Source organism: Crinia signifera, chromosome 3 (assembly GCF_055691185.1).
Source record: "Crinia signifera chromosome 3, ASM5569118v1, whole genome shotgun sequence".
Lineage (NCBI taxonomy): Eukaryota > Metazoa > Chordata > Amphibia > Anura > Myobatrachidae > Crinia > Crinia signifera.
Window position 1 is genome coordinate 8,390,286 of NC_139219.1, and position 19,814 is coordinate 8,410,099.

Consider the following 19,814-nt stretch of genomic DNA (forward strand, 5'->3'; position numbering starts at 1 on the left):
GCCAGCAGCAGGGACAGCGCTGTCCCTGCTGTAGACATAGGGCATCGCCGCCTGCAGCTGTCGAAGTCGATAGCTGCAGGCGGCGGAACGGTCAGCGATGCTGACCGTTCATAAATTAGGCTGGAGACAGGCGCGCACTATGAAATATCGTAGCTGTGCTATGCCTCCTGCCCCACAGCGCTGCACGTAAGACACCCGCTCAGCGGGTGGCATAGATCAGGGGAAGAGGTATCCCCTGCCATAAGGCACGGGGATAGCGCATATTCCCCCGATCGTTTGTTAATAAATCTGCGCCTATGTTAGGTATGCAGTACCCTTATTGGGAAACATGTGTGTTTCCTGCTGGAACCTGACATTGATGTATACTGAGAAATGCATTGCTGTAACTAAAAATTGCCCAGCTGTTATCCTGGTATGCTGTCTAAAAGTTACAAAAAAAAAACAGACTTCATTTCAATCCGGTCTATGTGGTTCCTTGTCACAGTATGCATTTACTAATAGCTGTGGGAGTAGCTAAATCTGTTAATGGCAAAGGAGATAAAAGAACTTCAGTTTGTGCAAAACAAGTAGAACCTCCCAGGAACACTGGGCAATGTATTACTGTATATGTGTCACCTACTGTATGGTGAAATTGCATATTCTTCTGTCCTTAATAATTCCATTGTCACCTGCCGTTTTTTCCTGTCACACTCTGCTTCCTCCTGACTCTCCCTGTTACCCACTGCTGTGGTGTACATTGTGGACTTGGGTTGGGGTGAAGGATGGGGCCCCAAACTATATTTTTGGGTACTTGTTTCCTAGCACGGCCACAATGGCGGGCATCGGGTGTAATTTTTAGTGGTCTGCGACGCGACCGACGCGATGCCCCCGATTTCCCATTGAAATGCATTGAAAAAAGGTAAACGCGTCCCTTCGCGGGCTTCACAGGTATCCGCGTCCCCTCGCGGGGCTCACTGCGCTCGCCACGCTTCGGGCTCGGTGGCTCGCTGCGCTCACCACACTATTCTATTCTCAACTCCACGCCGACGTGGATAGTGGGGGTATGAAAAGGTCGGAGGACGCGTACCGCCGCCCCTCGCGGGCTCGCTGCGCTCGCCATGCTTCGGGTTCACGTTGATCGTGGGGTGGCGTAAACTACTTTTGGGGGGACATTTCACTGTTCAGGGGTGTTTTTGGGGGTTTCTGGCCCATTTACCATTGTTCCCTATGATGATTTGGGTAAATTGAGGCATTTAACATTGTTTCCTATGGGAAATCGGGGGCATCGCGGGTAAATTGAGGCATTTAACATTGTTTCCTATGGGAAATCGCGGGCATCGCGTCGGTACCATCGCACCCGATTTTTTAGTGCATGCGATGGCCGCGATGCCCCCGATTTTTACTAACGATGCCCACGATCATGATCGGTGTGGCCGTGCTAGGAAACAAGTACCTATTTTTGTCCCTGGGCCCACCACGGTCAAGTTTCCCCACTGAACCAACGCCATGCCCGCTCTACTGTATATACACCAATTTACCCTCATGTCCACAATATGAGGGTCATTGTGATAAGACAATACGATGATCTAGCCATCGACATGTGTTGCGTCAATGACACATGATCACGTTATTGCTAACAACCAGGCAGATAAATGACGACAGCACGATGGGCGGAGCCTTCTGCTGGCACTACAAGTACTTGCTAAACATTCAATAAAGCTATTTATTAACATGGTGCAAGTGGGCAGTAACCCGTGCCAAGGAATCATAAATCAGCTGTCATCAATTAAAATTGCATTAGACGAATTTACGCCTTTTTCACTGTGTTAGTACATACAGATGTATGCCATATTGCAGAAGTCTGTTGCTTGTATAAATGACGCTGTAAACGTACATTTCGTAGATGAACATTTATTGTATAATGGAAGTGTACAATGTGTAACTCAGCTCTAGGGACAATGATACAATAATCTATTGCGTAACTCAATCTAAACAGCGCCGGTGGACTGCAGGTTATAGTATTAGCAGATAATTGATGACAACGATGTGACAATTCTGCGGTGCGATGCGATGAGTGTCTCAGCACATTAGAATGTATGTAAAATGACATGTTCTGAGTGAATACTTACTTGACAATTCCCTGCCTCCAGAGGAAAGCAGATTAAAACACAATGCACATATTAACCGTTTCTTACTTATCAGCACAATTCAACACAATTCGGTGGCACATTTCCCCATTCATACAGAAGCGGGCCAAACAGGAGAGGATCAATTCATTCATTAATTCATTTCTATAATAAAACATCTTTGCCAATTTACTTTCTGCGCTATAATTTGTAATCACATGGTTATCTGTATTGCTTCTGTATTTCACTGCTTGTATTACACCATCTTCTCCTGTGTGGCTTTTGTTATTTGGCATTTCATATATTTTTATTTTTTTGGCAGAAGCATTAATCAGTTCCATGTTATTTGCAGACAATTAAATGACCAGGTTTCGCTAAAATGTGACAATAATAAAAATAAGCAGATTCCAGTCCACATGCATGGAAGAGATGAGCTAACACTTATCCCCCGTTCTACACTCAAGTCCAGTTTATGGGACAGGGGTTGTCTAGCTGTGAGTTGGTCGTAAAGAAGTCCTCAGTATTAGGGAAAATATAATAGTGTGGGGGTAGATTTATTAAGCTTGGTTAAGTGATAAAGTGTCTGGTTTTATCACCGGCCAATCAGCTCCTACCTGTCATTTTTCAAACTAAGCCTGTAACTTCACCGTTAGGAGCTGATTGGCCGGTGATAAAAACAAGACACACTGGGGCAGATGTATTAAGCCTTAACAAGAGATAAATTCAAGTGTGATAAGGAGAGATAAACGTCCAGCCAATCAGCTCTTTACTGACTTTTTTCAAGCACAGCCTGTAACATGGCAGTTAGCAGGTGATTGGCTGGACGTCAGTTAGCAGGTGATTGGCTGGACGTTTATCTCTCCTGATCACACTTGCATTTATCTCTTGTTAAGGCTTAATACATCTGCCCCTTTATCACTTTACCAAGCTTAATAAATCTGTCCCTGTGTGTGTGTGTGTGTGTGTGTATATCAACAGTAAGTTGTCACAGTTTCCCAAGTTTATCTTCTACTATTTTGGCCAATGTCCTAAGCTAATGTACCCAACCTTGGTCCTCAAATACCCCCATCAGTTCACGTTTTCCAGATCACAACACTGATATAATTAGCTCCACCTGTGGATCTTTTAAAATGTGTCAGAGAAAAATGAGTGCACCTGGAAAACGTGAACTGTTGGGGTTACTGGAGGACTGACGATGAGAACTACTCTCCTAAGCCACGGGTCAATCTGGCTACTAATGACCGTACTGTATATAAAGGCTATTTCTATAAGTCCCATGCAGTATATACAGTGCAGCCTATAAGGTGATCGGTCTATTAAGAACACGCTTATTATTTTTATAACCTGACCTGGCTATGACAGAACCCTGCATTCCTTTATACAGTGTAATCCACAAATGATTTGCTCCCTTCATTCAAAAGCATTGGGATAGTGTTGGCTATATCATCGTAACAAGTGTTCAATGTCATTGTCGCCGTACAGTACATTCACAATATAGTTGGAAAGGGATCCCATGAACATTTCCCAATGTAGAAATCATCGTGGCACGCTATAAAAAGAATAACTTTGTTTACCATTTTCCCTTTATTGTCTTTAGCCTGTTATTGATAATTCATGATTTGGAACTACCATAGCAACAATAGTCACATGGCACATGATGTAATGAGCAGAAAGCCTTTTTGAATGACCATCTAAACACTGTCTTCACTGGGATATCCTCGTTGTTTTCACATCGCTATCATATGATATGCTGACGGTTGTGAGCCTGTTGTGTATAGCAGATTGAATGGGTCTGGCAGCCATTTTGGTTTGCCAACCAGAGATACTTTGAAAAGGAGATAATCATTTGTAGGATGCGATGTAAGAAAAAAAATCATTCTATAACAAATGGCATAATTAGGGAAAATAGCTTATTTCTCAAAGGGTAGGAAGGTCTTAATAAAGTGTAAGGGCAAAATTTACCGCAATCCATTGAGGTTTTGAACCTGAAATTTAAACAGCCAATATAATTGGCCAATATAATTACATTTACTATAATTGCTGTTTGAAATTTTGATGTGAAAACTGATAGAATTGGCGCCTAGCAGCTTTTGTATCTAACACTATCAGTCTGAGAGTTTATTAAATTAATTTGTCGATAGTTTACATCGGGGAGGGCATTTTGTCATAATTAAGGGGGTTCCACCAATGTAACACAAAGCCTAAAAGGACTTGTTCTATGTACGTTTCAGTGCACATCAGTGTTATATCTATATTGCATTTAGGATTCTAGGATCTCATTCTAATAATATTAAAATTACATGGGAATTCACTGCCTTAAGTACAAGCCTAAAGAAATAACATTAGCTAAGCCTAATGAATATATATTTTTTGGCTCTAACCCCCAATGTCAAATTATAACACATTGACATGTAGAAAAGTACATTTTAGGCAAATTGTCCTTGCATCACCATATTGGCATATTCAACCCCAATTAGCGTCAGCCCAAAGGCCCAATGTGTCAACGTTCGTTACTGAACACTCAGTCATGTTTCTAGCCTGAGGAACGGGACAGGAGTGTCTGAGAAACGCGTCGCAATGAGAGGGGAAAAAGCACTTATTATACTTTTATTCTATGATTTTTAAAATTCTCGCAAATAATTTTGTATAATTTTATGTTCTTCTTCCTTTTTTAAACCTTTTAAAATATTTATATTTTAGCACTTTAAATTGGTATGCTTAATTGCAATATAATTACATTTACTAGAATCACCAGTTTACCTGTACAATACTAATGGATATCGAGTTAACAAAAACCCAGTTGAGTGTACTCAATGTATGGGAATATACTGTTTAACGGAACAGTATGTGGGATCATTCCATATAATTTCCCCTGGGACATCAATGGTTCACAGCTAAGATCAACTGGAGAATCTTGGAATAGATCACATTCTGAACACAATCTCCGTCCTTGTGGCACCAACCACTGGTGAGCTAAGATATTATACTGTACAAAGTGTAGACAGGGGAAAGGTGAGTGTAATTACTGGACTATAAGAAATCACTTATCACACACAGGGCTTAGCAAGCGGGCTAATTCCTCCCTCCCACTGCTCAAATGCCCGCCCTCGGCCGCTGAGCAAATATACGCTCCACTATGCAAATTGATGTGTACGCTCACACATTCATTCACATGCGAGTGTACGGCAAAAAAATCATTCAATGCTCGCCGACCATCAAATAATTTTTTACCATATCTTTTGTACCTACCCTGCAGCATTGGCTGGGCTGTACCTAACTTGCAGCGTTGGCTGTGCTGTACCTAGCTTGCAGCGTTGGCTGTGCTGTACCTAGCTTCCAGCGTTGGCTGTGCTGTACCTACCCTGCAACGTTGGCTGTGCTGTACCTAGCTTGCAGCGTTGGCTGGGCTGTACCTAGCTTGCAGCGTTGGCCGGGCTGTACCTAGCTTGCAGCGTTGGCCGGGCTGTACCTAGCTTGCAGCGTTGGCTGTGCTGTACCTAGCTTGCAGCGTTGGCTGTGCTGTACCTAGCTTGCAGCGATGGCTGTGCTGTACCTAGCTTGCAGCATTGGCTGGGCTGTACCTAGCTTGCAGCGTTGGCTGTGCTGTACCTAGTTTGCAGCATTGGCTGGGCTGTACCTAGCTTGCAGCGTTGGCTGTGCTGTACCTAGTTTGCAGCATTGGCTGTGCTGTACCTAGCTTGCAGCGTTGGCTGTGCTGTACCTAGCTTGCAGCGTTGGCTGGGCTGTACCTAGCTTGCAGCATTGGCTGGGCTGTATCTAGCTTGCACCGTTGGCTGGGCTGTATCTAGCTTGCACCGTTGGCTGGGCTGTATCTAGCTTGCAGCATTGGCTGGGCTGTATCTAGCTTGCAGCGCTGGCCGGGCTGTACCTAGCTTGCAGCGTTGGCTGGGTTGTATCTAGCTTGCACCGTTGGCTGGGCTGTATCTAGCTTGCAGCGTTGGCTGGGCTGTATCTAGCTTGCAGCGTTGGCTGGGTTGTATCTAGCTTGCACCGTTGGCTGGGCTGTATCTAGCTTGCAGCGTTGGCTGGGCTGTATCTAGCTTGCAGCGTTGGCTGGGCTGTATCTAGCTTGCAGCGCTGGCCAGGCTGTACCTAGCTTGCAGCGTTGGCTGGGTTGTACCTAGCTTGCTTGGTTGGCTAGGTTGGACCTATCTTTAAGGGTTGGCTGGGCTGTACCTAGCTTTCAGGGTTGGCTGGGCTGTACCTAGCCTGCAGCATTGGCTGGGCTGTACCTAACTTGAAGGGTTGGCTAGGTTGGATGTTGCTTGTTTGGTTGGCTAGGCTGTACTTAGCATGCATGGCTGGCTGGGTTGTACATGGTTGCATTTGGACATCCAAAAGATGGAAAAGAAAATCATTTAGATCTTACACCCTATAAATGTGAATTGAATCTTGAAAGACATTTAGATATTTCTATGAAAAGTACTAAATGTGAAAGGGATTTGGTTTCTTGGATTGATGTATTCATAGTCTGTGGTGTACAAAGTCACTGAGACTGGTGCAGGGACTCGGTGGCAGGGCAGGTGACATACAGTTGGCCCCTAAACAGTCCCATTTATCTTCCATTTCAACAAATATTATAGTACAGGTGTTGCCAAAATAACTTTAGTGCTATCTTGGCATCGCTTTTTGTATTGCTCTGGCCAAGAACGTTATAATCAGGAAAGGTCTTGATGTACGCAGACGAACCCCCCTTCACTCTTGATATAAGAATGAACTAAAATAGTATTATATGTGGATTTACCAAGACCAATGGAAATGGAAGAGCGTTCTACTCATAGCCATTTGATGACACTGTTATGCTGTATTTCATCTGCACCAATGTATCATTCCTATTTATATTGTATACAATCTGCATGCATATATTTACTACATTGTTTTTCTGTTTTGATACACAGCTCAATCAAGTGGATCAAGTGTTGTATTCACTAGACTGGTTACACTTATACCTAATTGGTTGCTGATGGGTTACAGAACATCATTGATTTTTACACTTGGTTAGTTACAAATGGTTTCACTTTAACAGGTTTCATTAGTTTCGTTTTACTCAATATTCTACAGACCGTGGCTCAATAAGACAGTGACTCAATATTCTACAGACCATGGCTCAATAAGACCGTGACTCAATATTCTACAGACCATGGGTCAATAAGACCGGGACTCAATATTCTACAGACCGTGGCTCAATATTCTAAAGACCATGGGTCAATAAGACCGGGACTCAATATTCTACAGACCATGGCTCAATAAGACAGTGACTCAATAATCTACAGACCATGGGTCAATAAGACCTGGACTCAATATTCTACAGACTGTGGCTCAATAAGACAGTGACTCAATATTCTACAGACCATGGCTCAATAAGACAGTGACTCAATATTCTACAGACCATGGCTCAATAAGACCGTGACTCAATATTCTACAGAACATGGCTCAATAGGACAGTGACTCAATATTCTACAGACCATGGCTCAATAAGACCGTGGCTCAATATTCTACAGACCATGGCTCAATAAGACCGTGTGGCTCAATATTCTACAAAGCGTTGCTCAATATTCTACAGACCGTCACTCAATAAGACCGTGACTATTCTACAAACCATGGCTCAATAAGACCGTGGCTCAATATTCTACAAAGCGTTGCTCAATATTCTACAGACCATGGCTCAATAAGACCGTGACTCAATATTCTACAGACCATGGCTCAATATTCTACAAAGCGTTGCTCAATATTCTACAGACCATGGCTCAATAAGACCGTGACTCAATATTCTACAGACCATGGCTCAATATTCTACAAAGCGTTGCTCAATATTCTACAGACCATGGCTCAATATTCTACAAAGCGTTGCTCAATATTCTACAGACCATGGCTCAATAAGACCGTGACTCAATATTCTACAGACCATGGCTCAATATTCTACAGACCATGGCTCAATAAGACCGTGACTCAATATTCTACAGACCATGGCTCAATAAGACCGTGACTCAATATTCTACAGACCATGGCTCAATAAGACCATGGCTCAATATTCTACAGACCATGGCTCAATAAGACCGGGACTCAATATTCTACAGACCATGGCTCAATAAGACAGTGACTCAATATTCTACAGACCATGGCTCAATAAGACCGTGACTCAATATTCTACAAAGCGTTGCTCAATATTCTACAGACCATGACTCAATATTCTACAGAGCGTTGCTCAATATTCTACAGACCATGGCTCAATAACACCGTGACTCAATATTCTACAAAGCGTTGCTCAATATTCTACAGACCATGGTTCAATATTCTACAAAGCGTTGCTCAATATTCTACAGACCATGGCTCAATAAGACCGTGACTCAATATTCTACAGACCATGGCTCAATAAGACCGTGACTCAATATTCTACAGACCATGGCTCAATAAGACCGGGACTCAATATTCTACAGACCGTGGCTCAATAAGACTGTGTCTCAATATTCTACAGACCATGGCTCAATATTCTACAGATCATGGCTCAATATTCTACAGACCATGGCTCAATAAGACCATGGATCAATATTCTACAGACCATGGCTCAATAAGACCGTGGCTCAATATTCTACAAAACGCTGCTCAATATTCTACAGACCATGGCTCAATAAGACTGTGGCTCAATATTCTACAGACCATGGCTCAATAAGACTGTGCCTCAATATTCTACAGAATATGGCTCAATAAGACCGTGACTCAATATTCTACAGACCATGGCTCAATAAGACCATGGCTCAATATTCTACAGACCATGGCTCAATAAGCCTGTGATTCAATATTCTACAGAGTGTGGCTCAATATTGTAGAGCGTGGCCCAAGAAGACTGTGGTTCAATATTGCTCAGAGCGTGGCTCGATATTCTACAGACCATGGCTCAATAAGACCGTGGCTCAATATTCTAGAGCGTGGCCCAAGGAGTCTGCGGTTCAATATTGCTCTGAGCGTGGCTCACTATTCTACAGAGCGTGGCTCACTATTCTACAGAGCGTGGCTCACTATTCTACAGAGCGTGGCTCACTATTCTACAGAGTGTAGATAAAAAATGCTTCATCCATGCACATATGATCATTCAAGCACATGCTTAGAATTCATATCCATCACATATCGCATCCTACTGTCATATAACCAGACCGGTGTATATGAATTCGAATGACTAATTGGAATGTCAGAAGGATATCTATAACTGGTATCCTGCAATCACAACCAATACAACATTCACAGTCAATCACAAATCCAGATAAATAATATAGGGGGAAGATATATCAAACCTCGTAAACAGATGAAGTGAAGGGAGACAAAGTGCAAGCCAATCCGCTTCTTAATAACACTTTACAGGCGGCTTGAAAAAATAACAGTTAGGAGCTGGTTGGCTGGAACTTTCTCTTTCTCCAGTTTACCCCCTCTCTAAGGTTTCATACACCTCTCCCAATGTTGAAAAAAACACTGTGTACAATAATGTAAACCTGGGTTATGTTAAAATATAGATTTATTTTAAGTCTGACATTATTAAACTAGCGACTATTAGTAATCTGTCTTTTGAAATCCAGAGCAATAGGATTTATGCCAACATTGCCATGGTGAGTATAACAGCCCAATGCGCATTAGCCTGTGTGCTGCAGAGGGGAGACACTAGTAAACAACATGGAAGAGGAAGAGGTGTGGTTAGCTCGGGGTAGTGCATATGCATGTACTGGTGAAATGCAACATCTCGCAGACATGTTGCATTCTAGAATTCAAAGCTTTGCATCTCGCCGAATGCCACGTGCAAGGAAGCACACGATTCACGGGTGTGAATCCATGCAGAATACTTACCTTCTCAGAAAGTGCATGATCATAGAGATTAGAGATGAGCAGGGGTCAAAATACTCGCAAACACCAAAATTATCACCTGATTTTGGCAGGTTACATTGGTATCTGAACCTAATGCCCAAAGCAAGGACAGAAAAGTGTAGGGGAAGAAGACAGAAAAAAGAGAAAAGAAGACAAGATATAGAGGAGACAGAAGAAAGGACTACACAACGTTTCTTCTGTGTCTTGTTTCATTTTGTTAAATTAACAAAAGTGAAATTTGAACTGAATAAAAATGTCTGCCGCTAGCACATGGATGGAGCATTAAAGGACTATGGGAGGGGATCTGCAATCTGTCTGACTGTTCTGCCTCCTAGGAGACACAAAGCTGGCGTGAAATGTTATGAGTGCAATCGGAACAGTGATGAGCTGGAGACATCATCAAGGTCTCATAGACATTAAGTGATACAAGTGACCCTATTCTGCCGGTTAATTCTCAAAGACTTGATGTCAGGTCTATTGACGATGTCTATAATTTTAGAAATTATAAAAGAGAAAAAAAAAACATATGAGTGAGATTGCTACTACAGGAACCAGATTATCTGCCCAAAATAATTAACATGGGATGTTTTTTTTTTTATTTGAATGCAAGCCGACAGATGTTTCCGGCTCACGGCAATGCACGTGAGCTGATGAGACATCGTTAAACTCATCTGAATTGATAACAGGTTTTTATCAGTTCTCTGACAGGAAATAAATATGTAAAACACCAAGGTCATGGTAGCAGATGACTTTGGTCTTTAGTGCAGTCCATAAATGGAATTCGGAAACATTATGCAGGTGACGTCTAACTATCATAGACTTCTTTCCCTTGGGTCCATTGTGTAAGTGTGCATATGTGAGGCAGAGACCACCCGCACCCGAGGTCTGCACCTGAATGTACCTTTCCTCCACGGAGGCTTCCTTGGCCTGCTGATGGGGCTTCGTTCCTTCCATTTCTCTGATGCTCACGGCATAGATCTTAGTGGTGTAATCGATAGATTTCTCTCGCGCGACATCGCTGTCATAACCTAAGCATCAAAATGTAGAACCTTGTAAGCCTGCCGTTCCCAAACTCGGTCCTGACAGTCCAAGCTTTAATCATGTCCATGCTTGGGCACATGTGAATAAATTAGCATCTCAGTCAATTTAATTAAAACACCTGTTCTTAACCATGGAAATCCTTAAAGCCTGGACGTTAGCATGTATTGAAGACTGAGCTTGGGAATCACTGGCCTTAGCATATATATTATAATCATACGTCCGCAAGCCCCTGTATAAAGATGAGGGTAATGAACTTAGGAAGGACCGCGTGATATATATTTTCTGCAAAGGCTACTTTCTTGACAATGTGGGTAATTCCGACCTGATTGCACGGCGAACGATTGGACGGCGGACGATTGCGTATGCATACTGTCCGCAGTGCTAAAAAAACGCAGGCGTGTCTAGGAAACCGCTGGGAGTGTCCGGGAAACCGCTAGGCATGCCCGAGCTTGTAAGGGGAGGCTGTGTCAGCTCCAGGCCGAATACACCTTTTTCCATTGCACCGCTGAGTAAGTCTCTCCCTACTCTGAGTCTGCGGTGACCGGTGCCCAGGGTAATAATCATTACATAATGAGCCTGTTACGGTGGGTTTTGGACATATTCTCTCAGCTGTGAATAGATTTGTAGGCGTGCACATCTGTTCACACAGTGAGCACATTAACTGGCAAGGCGGGACTTCACTAGAGTGGGGCGGCGTCTTAACTGAACAATGGGCGCGCAAATTCACGGCCATTCCATCAGGTCTCAATTACCCACAGTATTCACTTATGGTAATTAGTAGTATCATACAAATGTAGATCACTAAAGAGGGAAGAACAGTTCTCCTTCCGAGACAGCCGGCAAGAGTAAGCCAACTGTCCAGAATCCAACAGGGGGTAACTGCCAGATAGAACAGTCCAATAGAAGTCAGTAGTGCCAATTCCGCAAGGTTGGGTGTGACCTCTGGTGAGGGCTGGATAGATGTATATGGTATTAGAGAACCAGCTACCTCTCGTTTTACAGGCTGGTTATTATCATGTGAGTGGTAAATACATGTGGGTGCTTGGCATATAAGACAAAGTTGAAAGAATATAATTAACAGATGTAATCCCCCTGTATAAATATATAAATAATGTGAGATTGGCCAGAGGAGTCCATATATTTATCTGTGAGGTTGTCTGCGGCACCTACCTCCATCCTCTTCTGCGTCAGTGTCCGATTCTTCACTGTCCGCAGGTTTGCTCTCTAGATTGCCAAATGCTTCCCGCGCCCAGATCATGAGTGCAGTGTCTGCACCACCTACAGTCAGCAGCGTGGAGTCATCGTACAACCATCTCACATTGGTCACATGAGCGCTGTGCCCAACATACTTTTTGAATCTTGCATCACGACCCTGCAGAAATTAGACACACATCGCACATAGTAATGTAATGGCCGGCCTAGCAATCACACACAAACATCACAGGAAGCTCAGTGTACACTTCAACACAATATGTATTATTCATTATGGTTCATTTAGCAACAACCAACACAAAAATATGTTGATACGTTCTAGCAATTAATACCATGCAATGCACTTGTATATGGATTGTTAGGATGCTTGCCTGGACTGTGCACTCTGGGTGCTTCAAGAAAACACCAACGTTACTTGTTGGGTGTCAAAGTCTAAATTCACTACCCTGCTCCCACCTCACTTCTTAATTTGTGTAAACTGGTACAGTATGTTCACTTAGGAGTGTGGTGCCAGCCCCATGTTCTCTTGGAGCAGTATGTTTTCTTGGGAGTGTGGTGCCAGCCCCATGTTCTCTTGGAGCAGTATGTTCACTTGGGAGTGTGGTGCCAGCCCCATGTTCTCTTAGAGTGGTATGTCCACTTGGGAGTGTGGTGCCAGCCCCATGTTGTCTTGAAGCAGTATGTTTTCTTGGGAGTGTGGTGCCAGCCCCATGTTCTCTTGGAGGTGTATGTTCACTTGGGAGTGTGGTGCCAGCCCCATGTTCTCTTGGAGCAGTATGTTTTCTTGAGAGTGTGGTGCCAGCCCCATGTTCTCTTGGAGGTGTATGTCCACTTGGGAGTGTGGTGCCAGCCCCATGTTCTCTTGGAGCGGTATGTCCACTTGGGAGTGTGGTGCCAGCCCCATGTTCTCTTGGAGGTGTATGTTCACTTGGGAGTGTGGTGCCAGCCCCATGTTCTCTTGGAGCAGTATGTTCACTTAGGAGTGTGGTGCCAGCCCCATGTTCTCTTGGAGCAGTATGTTTTCTTGGGAGTGTGGTGCCAGCCCCATGTTCTCTTGGAGCAGTATGTTCACTTGGGAGTGTGGTGCCGACCCCATGTTCTCTTAGAGTGGTATGTCCACTTGGGAGTGTGGTGCCAGCCCCATGTTGTCTTGAAGCAGTATGTTTTCTTGGGAGTGTGGTGCCAGCCCCATGTTCTCTTGGAGGTGTATGTTCACTTGGGAGTGTGGTGCCAGCCCCATGTTCTCTTGGAGCAGTATGTTTTCTTGAGAGTGTGGTGCCAGCCCCATGTTCTCTTGGAGGTGTATGTTCACTTGGGAGTGTGGTGCCAGCCCCATGTTCTCTTGGAGCGGTATGTTCACTTGGGAGTGTGGTGCCAGTCCCATGTTCTCTTGGAGCAGTATGTTCACTTAGGAGTGTGGTGCCAGCCCCATGTTCTCTTGGAGCAGTATGTTCACTTAGGAGTGTGGTGCCAGCCCCATGTTGTCTTGGAGCAGTATGTTCACTTAGGAGTGTGGTGCCAGCCCCATGTTGTCTTGGAGCAGTATGTTTTCTTGGGAGTGTAATGAAATCTGATTTGTATTTAAGGTCTAGCAGATTTTTCAGAAATTGTTAAGGGGTCTACACACGGGGAGATTTGCTGAGTGATGCTAGATCCCTCAGAAGGCTCAGTAAGATCACTCAGCACAGAGTTGCTGCCACCTGACCTAGTGGTTAGGAGCAGGGGCGTAACTAGATATCAGTAGGCCCCATAGCAAATGTCTGTAAGGGCCCCCTATTTAGCAACTGATGGTGATAACTGTATGTAAAACATATTACTTAGACAGTAAAGATGGGCCCTCTCAGCTCTGGGCCCCATAGCAGCTGCACCCCCTGCACCTATGGTAGCTACACCCCTCTATATAACACATGTAACTGTGACAGGGAAGGTGGCCCCTCTCAGCTCTGGGCCCCATAGCAGCTGCACCCCCTGCACCTATGGTAGCTACACCCCTGTATATAACACATGTAACTGTGACAGGGAAGGTGGCCTCTCTCAGCTCCGGGCCCCATAGCAGCTGTACTCCCTGTACCTATGGTAGTTACACCCCTGTATATAACACATGTAACTGTGACAGGGAAGGTGGCCCCTCTCAGCTCTGGGCCCCATAGCAGCTGCACCCCCTGCACCTATGGTAGTTACACCCCTGTATATAACACATGTAACTGTGACAGGGAAGGTGGCCACTCTCAGCTCTGGCCCCATAGCAGCTGCACCCCCTGCACCTATGGTAGTTACACCCTGTATATAACACATGTAACTGTGACAGGGAAGGTGGCCCCTCTCAGCTCTGGGCCCCATAGCAGCTGCACCCCCTGCACCTATGGTAGCTACACCCCTCTATATAACACATGTAACTGTGACAGGGAAGGTGGCCCCTCTCAGCTCTGGGCCCCATAGCAGCTGCACCCCCTGCACCTATGGTAGCTACACCCCTCTATATAACACATGTAACTGTGACAGGGAAGGTGGCCCCTCTCAGCTCTGGGCCCCATAGCAGCTGCACCCCCTGCACCTATGGTAGTTACACCCCTGTATATAACACATGTAACTGTGACAGGGAAGGTGGCCCCCCTCAGCTCTGGGCCCCATAGCAGCTGTACTCCCTGCACCTATGGTAGCTACACCCTGTATATAACACATGTAACTGTGACAGGGAAGGTGGCCCCTCTCAGCTCTGGGCCCCATAGCAGCTGTACTCCCTGCACCTATGGTAGCTACACCCCTGTATATAACACATGTAACTCTGACAGGGAAGGTGGCCCCTCAGCTCTGGCCCCATAGCAGCTGCACTCCCTGCACCTATGGTAGCTACACCCAGTATATAACACATGTAACTGTAACAGGGAAGGTGGCCCCCCTCAGCTCTGGGCCCCATAGCAGCTGCACCCCCTGCACCTATGGTAGTTACACCCCTGTAAATAACACATGTAACTGTGACAGGGAAGGTGGCCCCCCTCAGCTCTGGGCCCCATAGCAGCTGCACCCCTTGCACCTATGGTAGTTACGCCCCTTGGTTAGGCGGTAACCAAGCTGATTGCTGTAGACTCACCTTTACTGGGTAGGAGAAGAGCTTTACAAATCCAAAATCGTCCCCCGTAGCTAAAGATTTTTTATCTTTGGTGAGAGAGGCGGCGTTGACGTCAGTGACATCGCTGTGGGCGGGCCAGATCCCTTCACACGTGGAGCCCAGCACGCAGGTCCACGAGTGCCACTCTATCCGTTCCATCTGCAACAATACAGCAGGTAACAGCAAGGACAATACATACAGGTTAAGTATCCCATATCCGGGCATCCCGTATCTGAATTATTCCAAAAACCGTAGTTTTTTGGAATAATTTGATTTATTTATTTTTCTTACCCCCCCCCCTAACCCTTTTTTATACTTACCAAGTTCCCCGGCGTCCACGGCAGCCCTTCAGCATCCTATCTGGCGTCTCCAGCGGTCCCAGGAGTGCATTGCGCGATTGTGTGTGCGTGCCGGTGACGCCACCGGTGCGCCTGGGAACTCGCGCAATGCACTCCTGGGAGATGCCGGAGATGGTGCTGAAGGCCTGCCGGGGGACAAAGTGGAAGCCAAGGGACCATCGCGGCACCACCAGGGGACAGGTAAGTATGTTTAAAAAAAATATTCAAAAATCCAGAAAAGTCCCTTATCCGGAATGCTCATGGTCCCGAGGATTTCGGATAAGGGATACTCAACCTGTATTATCACGCACAAAACAACAGGGAGGGAATCTGTAGGTAGACAGGACTGGTGAGAGGACAACAACAGGGAGGGGATCTGTAGGTAGACAGGACTGGTGAGAGGAAACAACAACAGGGAGGGAATCTGTAGGTAGACAGGACTGGTGAGAGGACACAACAGGGAGGGAATCTGTAGGTAGACAGGACTGGTGAGAGGACAACAGCAGGGAGGGCATCTGTAGGTAGACAGGACTGGTGAGAGGACAACAACAGGGATGGAATCTGTAGGTAGACAGGACTGGTGAGAGGACACAACAGGGAGGGAATCTGTAGGTAGACAGGACTGGTGAGAGGACAACAACAGGGAGGGAATCTGTAGGTAGACAGGACTGGTGAGAGGACACAACAGGGAGGGGATCTGTAGGTAGACAGGACTGGTGAGAGGACACAACAGGGAGGGAATCTGTAGGTAGACAGGACTGGTGAGAGGACACAACAGGGAGGGGATCTGTAGGTAGACAGGACTGGTGAGAGGACAACAGGGAGGGGATCTGTAGGTAGACAGGACTGGTGAGAGGACACAACAGGGAGGGGATCTGTAGGTAGACAGGACTGGTGAGAGGACAACAACAGGGAGGGAATCTGTAGGTAGACAGGACTGGTGAGAGGACACAACAGGGAGGGAATCTGTAGGTAGACAGGACTGGTGAGAGGACACAACAGGGAGGGAATCTGTAGGTAGGCAGGACTGGTGAGAGGACACAACAACAGGGAGGGAATCTGTAGGTAGACAGGACTGGTGAGAGGACACAACAACAGGGAGGGAATCTGTAGGTAGACAGGACTGGTGAGAGGACAACAACAGGGAGGGCATCTCTAGGTAGACAGGACTGGTGAGAAGAAACAACAACAGGGAGGGAATCTGTAGGTAGACAGGACTGGTGAGAGGACACAACAGGGAGGTAATCTGTAGGTAGACAGGACTGGTGAGAGGACACAACAGGGAGGGAATCTGTAGGTAGACAGGACTGGTGAGAGGACAACAGGGAGGGAATCTGTAGGTAGACAGGACTGGTGAGAGGACAACAACAGGAAGGGGATCTGTAGGTAGACAGGACTGGTGAGAGGACACAACAGGGAGGGGATCTGTAGGTAGACAGGACTGGTGAGAGGACAACAGGGAGGGAATCTGTAGGTAGACAGGACTGGTGAGAGGACAACAGGGAGGGGATCTGTAGGTAGACAGGACTGGTGAGAGGACAACAACAGGGAGGGCATCTGTAGGTAGACAGGACTGGTGAGAAGAAACAACAACAGGGAGGGAATCTGTAGGTAGACAGGACTGGTGAGAGGACACAACAGGGAGGGAATATGTAGGTAGACAGGACTGGTGAGAGGACAACAACAGGGAGGGGATCTGTAGGTAGACAGGACTGGTGAGAGGACAACAACAGGGAGGGAATCTGTAGGTAGACAGGACTGGTGAGAGGACAACAACAGGGAGGGAATCTGTAGGTAGACAGGACTGGTGAGAGGACAACAACAGGGAGGGAATCTGTAGGTAGACAGGACTGGTGAGAGGACAACAGGGAGGGAATCTGTAGGTAGACAGGACTGGTGAGAGGACAACAGGGAGGGGATCTGTAGGTAGACAGGACTGGTGAGAGGACAACAGGGAGGGAATCTGTAGGTAGACAGGACTGGTGAGAGGACACAACAGGGAGGGAATCTGTAGGTAGACAGGACTGGTGAGAGGACAACAACAGGGAGGGGATCTGTAGGTAGACAGGACTGGTGAGAGGACAACAGGGAGGGAATCTGTAGGTAGACAGGACTGGTGAGAGGACACAACAGGGAGGGAATCTGTAGGTAGACAGGACTGGTGAGAGGACAACAACAGGGAGGGGATCTGTAGGTAGACAGGACTGGTGAGAGGACAACAGGGAGGGAATCTGTAGGTAGACAGGACTGGTGAGAGGACAACAGGGAGGGGATCTGTAGGTAGACAGGACTGGTGAGAGGACAACAGGGAGGGAATCTGTAGGTAGACAGGACTGGTGAGAGGACACAACAGGGAGGGAATCTGTAGGTAGACAGGACTGGTGAGAGGACAACAACAGGGAGGTAATCTGTAGGTAGACAGGACTGGTGAGAGGACACAACAAGGAGGGAATCTGTAGGTAGACAGGACTGGTGAGAGGACAACAGGGAGGGAATCTGTAGGTAGACAGGACTGGTGAGAGGACACAACAGGGAGGGAATCTGTAGGTAGACAGGACTGGTGAGAGGACAACAACAGGGAGGGGATCTGTAGGTAGACAGGACTGGTGAGAGGACACAACAGGGAGGGAATCTGTAGGTAGACAGGACTGGTGAGAGGACAACAACAGGGAGGGAATCTGTAGGTAGACAGGACTGGTGAGAGGACACAACAGGGAGGGGATCTGTAGGTAGACAGGACTGGTGGGAGGACAACAGGGAGGGGATCTGTAGGTAGACAGGACTGGTGAGAGGACAACAGGGAGGGAATCTGTAGGTAGACAGGACTGGTGAGAGGACACAACAGGGAAGGGATCTGTAGGTAGACAGGACTGGTGAGAGGACAACAACAGGGAGGGGATCTGTAGGTAGACAGGACTGGTGAGAGGACACAACAGGGAGGGAATCTGTAGGTAGACAGGACTGGTGAGAGGACAACAACAGGGAGGGAATCTGGTACTCTTTACTTAGTACGGCGCCCGTCGCGGGCATCGCGGGTACATTTATGTATGGCCGCGACGCGACCGACGCGATGCCCGCGATTTCCCATTGAAATCAATGTAAAACATGAAAATCGTGTCGGTCGCGTCGCGGTCGGCCATAAACGTACCCGCGACGCGATGCTCCCGATTTCCCATAGGAAGCAATGTTAAAAGCCGCGATGGACCCGATTTTAGTGTTAAATGCCTCAATCCACCCGATTTGGCCATAGGAATCAATGTTAAATGGGCTACAGAGCCCATTAACCCTTGAATGTCCCCCCAAATTTTTAACGCCACCCCACGATCCACGCCAACCCGAAGCGTGGCGAGCGCAGCGAGCCCGCGAGGGGCGGCGGTACGCGTCCTCCGACCTTTTCATGCCCTACTATCCACGTCGGCGTGGTGTGAGAATAGAATAGTGTGGCGAGCGCAGCGAGCCACCGAGCCCGAAGCGTGGCGAGCGCAGCGAGCCCCGCGAGGGGACGCGGATACCTTCACAGTTATACGCGTCCCCTCGCGGGCTTCACAGGTGTCCGTGGCGACCCGGACACCTGTGAAGCCCGCGAGGGGACGCGTATAACTGTGAAGGTATCCGCGTCCCCTCGCGGGGCTCGCTGCGCTCGCCACGCTTCGGGCTCGGTGGCTCGCTGCGCTCGCCACACTATTCTATTCTCACACCACGCCGACGTGGATAGTAGGGCATGAAAAGGTCGGAGGACGCGTACCGCCGCCCCTCGCGGCCTCGCTGCGCTCGCCACGCTTCGGGTTGGCGTGGATCGTGGGGTGGCGTCAAAAATTGGGGGGGACATTTAAGGGTTAATTGGGCCTAATTCAGGGTTAATATGGCCAAATCGGGTCAATTGAGCCATTTAACAGTGAAATCGCGGTCAATCAGCTTTTTTAACATTGTTCCCTATGGGAAAATCGCGGTGATCGCGGTCATCGCGGTCATCGCGACCATCCAATTTTACCCGCGATGCCCGCGATGACCGCGATCAGCGCGATTTTTACCCGCGATGACCACGATTTTGATCGTTGGCGCCCTTCTAGGTAAAGAGTACCGGGAATCTGTAGGTAGACAGGACTGGTGAGAGGACACAACAGGGAGGGGATCTGT

The 19,814-nt window shown here is 46.9% G+C and overlaps 1 protein-coding gene across 6 annotated transcripts in view; it reads right to left on the reverse strand.

Annotated features, from left to right (window-relative positions):
- EML6 (EMAP like 6) overlaps positions 1–19,814 on the reverse strand; it is a 201,057-nt gene that overhangs the window by 50,143 nt on the left and 131,100 nt on the right. For 2 of the 6 annotated variants that reach the window (XM_083175217.1, XM_083175219.1), the window contains exons 25-28: positions 15,322–15,498; positions 12,189–12,390; positions 10,879–11,005; positions 2,109–2,123 (exon numbers count right to left, since the gene is read on the reverse strand). In XM_083175217.1, coding sequence (XP_083031343.1) covers positions 2,109–2,123; positions 10,879–11,005; positions 12,189–12,390; positions 15,322–15,498 — 521 coding nt within the window. Of the gene's footprint in view, positions 1–2,108; positions 2,124–8,022; positions 10,068–10,878; positions 11,006–12,188; positions 12,391–15,321; positions 15,499–19,814 lie in introns of those variants that run through there. The other 4 variants (XM_083175218.1, XM_083175220.1, XM_083175222.1 and 1 more) reach the window with 3 other exon arrangements.